This window comes from Polistes canadensis, unplaced genomic scaffold (genome assembly GCF_001313835.1).
Source record: "Polistes canadensis isolate GaletaPanama2010 unplaced genomic scaffold, ASM131383v1 scaffold_171, whole genome shotgun sequence".
In the NCBI taxonomy this organism is placed as follows: Eukaryota; Metazoa; Arthropoda; class Insecta; order Hymenoptera; family Vespidae; genus Polistes; species Polistes canadensis.
In genome coordinates, this window is record NW_014569718.1 from 221,033 (window position 1) to 226,367 (window position 5,335).

General features: G+C 28.6%; 1 protein-coding gene across 22 annotated transcripts in view; it reads right to left on the bottom strand.

Annotated features, from left to right (window-relative positions):
- Positions 1-5,335, bottom strand: part of LOC106789214 (microtubule-actin cross-linking factor 1) — a gene marked incomplete in the record, with an annotated part of 154,157 nt that overhangs the window by 94,687 nt on the left and 54,135 nt on the right. For 6 of the 22 annotated variants that reach the window (XM_014753255.1, XM_014753248.1, XM_014753249.1 and 3 more), the window contains 2 exon segments: positions 3,126-3,656; positions 3,742-3,868. In XM_014753255.1, the coding sequence (XP_014608741.1) occupies positions 3,126-3,246 (121 nt within the window). 22 annotated transcript variants of the gene reach the window in all.

Here is a 5,335-nt window from a genome sequence, read left to right on the forward strand (position 1 = left end):
GAGAGAGAGAGAGAGAGAGAGAGAATTTTGTAATTGAAACTTTAATCAAATTATGCGATCAAATTGATTGTTAAATACCATTAATATTAATTTTTGTTTTTATATAAACAGGATTTTTCAAGTATTTGTGATAACCTGAACAAAAAAAATACTTTAAACAAAAGTTGATCTGTCTTGATTGACATTACAATAAAAAAAAAGTTCAAAAAAAATCTTTTATACTTATAGCAAGCGGATTTTAATGATTTTTATATTAAATTAAAGTACACTCTTTTGTCTACGCGTATAATACAAATTTGAGTTATAAATCGATTTGGAAACGTTTAGAAAATGTCAGAGAATACAATGCTGTAAATTGTGCATCTTGGCAATTTCTTTGAAAAGTTTTGGTTAATATTTTTTATAATAAAAGTGAATATAATACCGGCCTAGGTTCCAAACCACCCCCGGCAATGTTAACAATGCCTGGTTTTAGGCATTACTCACATTGCCTAATCCGCCAACTTTTCTTTGTCATTTTTTGAACCTTTGCAGATTGATTTATGACTTGAAAAGGTATTCTACGCGTAGACAAAAGAGTGCACTTTAATTTAATATAAAAATCATTTAAATCCATTTGCTAAAAGTATAAAAAATATTCACCGAAAGTTATCAAAGAAATTGCAAAGATGCGCAATTTACAGCATTGCATTCTCTGACATTTTCTGAGCTTTACATAATAAATTTACAACTCGATATGGTACTCTACGTCTAGCCAAATGTGTGCACTTTAATTTGATATAAAAATCATTAAAATCCATTTGCTAAAAATACAAACAATATTTACCGAAACTTATCAAAGAAATTGCAATGATGCACATTTTACAGCATTGCATTCTCTGTCATTTTCTGAACTTTATATGCTAAATTTATAACTCGACATGGTATTCTACGCGTAGACAAAAGAGTGTACTTTATTTTAATATAATATATATAATGTATAGTCAATCAAAAACAGATCTCAACTCTTGTTTAAAGTAACTTTTTGTTAGGTTATCGCAAGTACTTGAAAAATCGTGACTAGAGAGTTATATGGGACAGCCTTTATATATATATATAAATAAATTTACAAACGAACTAACACAAATCGATGAAAAATTTTGTCGAAATGAGGAAAAAAGGGTGTGTATCTCGAAATGAAATTCTAATGAAATTAAACGATACCATGATAAAATTCATTGGCACACACACAAATAACATTATAATTAATTTTCATTTTAATAAAGAAATCATTATACAAATGAAATATTACGAAAATATATATTAAAGAAGAGGATCAAATTGTAGGAGGGACACGATGAAAGTTTTTGAGCAATCGATAGTTTGATCAGAAAAAAAAACCATAAATATTAAATGAAATATTTAATTAATTAATTAATTAATATATAATAAATTAATTAAATTGATTATATCACACACACATAGCATGATACACCTCTTGGATAAATAGGATCATAATAATAAGCGTATAAGCTTATCTTTAAGAAGCTCATATACCAAAGTATCTCACGTTACGTGTTGCGTTCCAGTGGTAATGAGAGGGAAAGGGAAAGAAGAATGATGAGGTTTGGGAGAGGGGGACGGGGGAAAAAGAGAGGAAAGAAAAAAAAATCCAGGGGAAGGGGAGGGGGTAAATACTTGCGTGGGTGATCATCTCGTTCGATTTCTTTTCTGATCAACCTAATCGATTTGAGTATCGTAAATGCTGGTAAATCTTCGTGGAAGCTCGAATCCAAGTAATTTTTTATGTGATTAATGGAGATGGTTGGTGAATTGCAAATGAAACATAAAAAAAAAAAAAAAGAAAAAATGATGCTAGATTATCCGAACGATACTATTAATAGATTTGTAATCATTTAAAAGTAAAGATAATAATAATAATAATAATAATAATGACGATGATGATCGTGTTAGGATGTACGTATAAGGAAATTTTGTCTCTGACTAATGGGATGATACTTTTTGTCACGTCTATGAATAAAAATTCTTTCCTATTATTTTTTTTCGTTTGATTATTATTTTATTCGAACAAAATACGTACGCGAGAAAGTTATTTTAAATATTCGTGCTAGTGTTATGATTAGTACGATAAAAAAAAAAAACACGTCACACAACGATTGTTATAGGAATAAATCAATTAACACGTTACGGTTAAAAAACTTAATTTAAAAAATGATAATTATTATTAAGTGATCTCTTTTTTTCTCCGGTTCACATAATGATTAAAATTAATTTGTTGTATTAAATATAAAACTATTTCACGCGTGAGACTCAAAATTAGATGAATCCAAAACTAATAGGATTTTTTAATCAATTAATTATGTTAAAATCAATAGAAATCAATCAGAGATTTGAATGAAACGCATTAAATGAAACTAAAATATTAAAAAATTATAATTATACGAATCTATTTTATAGATTTGAATTCAATACAAATTGAAAATAAAAATAAATTATATATAAATCAATATTGTGATTATAAAAAATGAAATGAAACGAAAATTATGATTATTTCTATTCACACGAATAACACAAAACAAATGACCAAGAAAAAAAAGACATAAAAAAATAATAAAATGACAGGTAAAAGAAAACGAGCTTTCATTGAAAAAAACAAATCCACCAGCAAATATTCGCATGCTCAAAAACGTCATCAGGCCACCACCTACCATGGGACTCGATGAACATGGCCCAGCAACCCCAAAAAGCAGTTTGGGTGTTGCTGGATTTTTGTTCTTCGAGTACGTCAACATCTTCAACAATTTCCACGACCCCTTCCACCTCCTCCTCCTCCTCCTCCTCCTCCTCCTCAACAACAACCACCAGTTGTTCATCATTTTGTTCCTCATTCACCTCCTCATCTTGATCATTATTATTATCATCATCATCATCATCATCATCATCATCATCATTCATTACCACAACCAATTCATTCACCATTTCTTCATCAACATCAATATCAACATCATTCACCACTAGCAGCTGATTTTGTTCAGTTGTCATCATTCCTAATTCATTTTTAGGACGTTTATTATTCCCACAAAGGGTATAAAACCTATCCGTTGGGTATCCCTTTCCGTTCTGACCTTTGAACTTGCTAAGACTCTCCTCGTAGCCATGTTGCGACCTTTGTTCACGGTGATGCTCAGCAACGGTGTCAGCTGGGTCGAAACCCAACCTTTCCTTGTAGTATGCTTGAGTTGACATCTTTCTTCTTTTTATTTTTTTTTTCCTTTCACTTTCCCACCACCACCACCACCACAACCCCTTTAATCACACGCCGACACTTGTATTCTATTTTTTTTTTGTTTTGTTTTATTTTGTTTTGTTCACGAAAAAAAACCCCTCAGTTAACTGTGCATCCCTCGAACGCACCTTCACAATTCACCCACTCGTTGTTTGTTTTTCACCCCTACTTTTTTTTTTTTTTTGGTTCTAGACACACTTTACACACTCGTGATATGCACTTTTGGGTTTTTAATTATGATATGTTTGTTTGTTTGTGTGTGTTTTTTAAGGTAACGTTGTTTTATTGTATTCAGATTTTGATTTTATTCTTCGTTTTCTATTTTCTCGTTTCGATTATGTTCGCTTTCGTTCGATCGAATGACACTAATCTAAAATTTTATAATGGGGGTAAGAGATTATGTGTGTTTTTTTGTTTAATTTTAATTTGAATTTTTATTTATGATTTCTACCCACCAATCGTTCGTTTTTATCTCCCTTTCTATTTTAATTTAAAAGAAAAGAATATCTGGAATTATAATTTTAAAGATGTAAGGGGTTGGGTTGTAAATGTTTCTATCAAATTGTAAAGCCAATTATTTTAAAAAACAAGGCCACGTGGAAGGAACGAAGGGCGAAGGACCCCACCCTATCCTAGTTTCTCAAACCGATCGATAATTCTTCCTTTCAAATTTAAAGATATGATTCATAGGATAAAAAGAGAATACCAAGTGGATTACAACGAAAGAATATTAAAAAGTAAATTATTAGTAATTAAAATATACATATGAAAAATATACGTATAGGAAAAATTAAATGAGAAAAAATAAAATTGAAAATTTAATTCATTCAAAATTATGAGAAATCTTTTTGAACAATAGTTTCAATTAAATTAAACGAATTTAATCAACCATAATAATTTCAACGGATATTATATTAAACGAGTCAATCACAATGTGTGAAGAATAAATTATTTAAGAAATAAAATTCTAAATAAAAATCATTACACAAAAATCTTCACAATCGAAAATTCTAAATAAAAATCATTACACAAAAATCTTCACAATCGAAAATATGAATTAAATTAAATTAAATTAAATTAAACGAAGTTAATCAACCATAATAATTTCAACGAATATTATATTAAACGAGTCAATCACAATATGAAGAATAAATTATTTAAAAAATAAAATGCTAAATAAAAATCATTACACAAATCTTCACAATCAAAAATTTGAATTAAATTAAATGATGTTAACAATTGAAAATAATTTCAACGAATATGATATTAAACGAGTCAATCACAATATGAAGAATAAATTATTTAAGAAATAAAATTCTAAATAAAAATCATTACACAAAAATCTTCACAATCAAAAATTGGAATTAAATTAAATTAAATTAAATTAAATGAAGTTAACAATCGAAAATAATTTCAACAAATTTGAAATATTAACGTGTGTTAATATTGTAAATAAATTTAATTAAAAATAAAAGAAGCAAAAAAATATACTAAATATAAAAATCATTACATCGAAATGAAATCAAACGATAAGGTGTAACTAAAAAAAAAAAAAGGAGAGAGTGAGAGAGACAGAGACGCGTACAATTTGAATGGGGAAAAAAAAAAAAAAAGAAAAAAATACAACAACTGTTAGATAGGAAAAACGAACCGTTCGTGAGACGCGTGGACACGAGACTGAAGGAAGTTTTGTACAACGATCAAGAAGAGATCGGTAGTAGTTGTTACCCACCACGAGTGTTATTTGCGCATATGGTATCCCCCCATATGGTAATCGTGGATATCGACACATACACATACATACACGTAGCAGACACTGGTTTAACAACTATAGCGTGGGTGTCGTGTCCTCTGAAAACGACCCACGGTAATCGATTCCTATCACAATAATATATATATCGATTCTAATATTAAAAAAAAATATTCTATTCACTTTTTCGATAAATCAATCAAGTGTTTCTATAGAAAAAATTATTAAATTAATATTAAATCTATATAATATCCTATATCTATTGTAATTACTATTTTTGATTCATCAAACATACAATT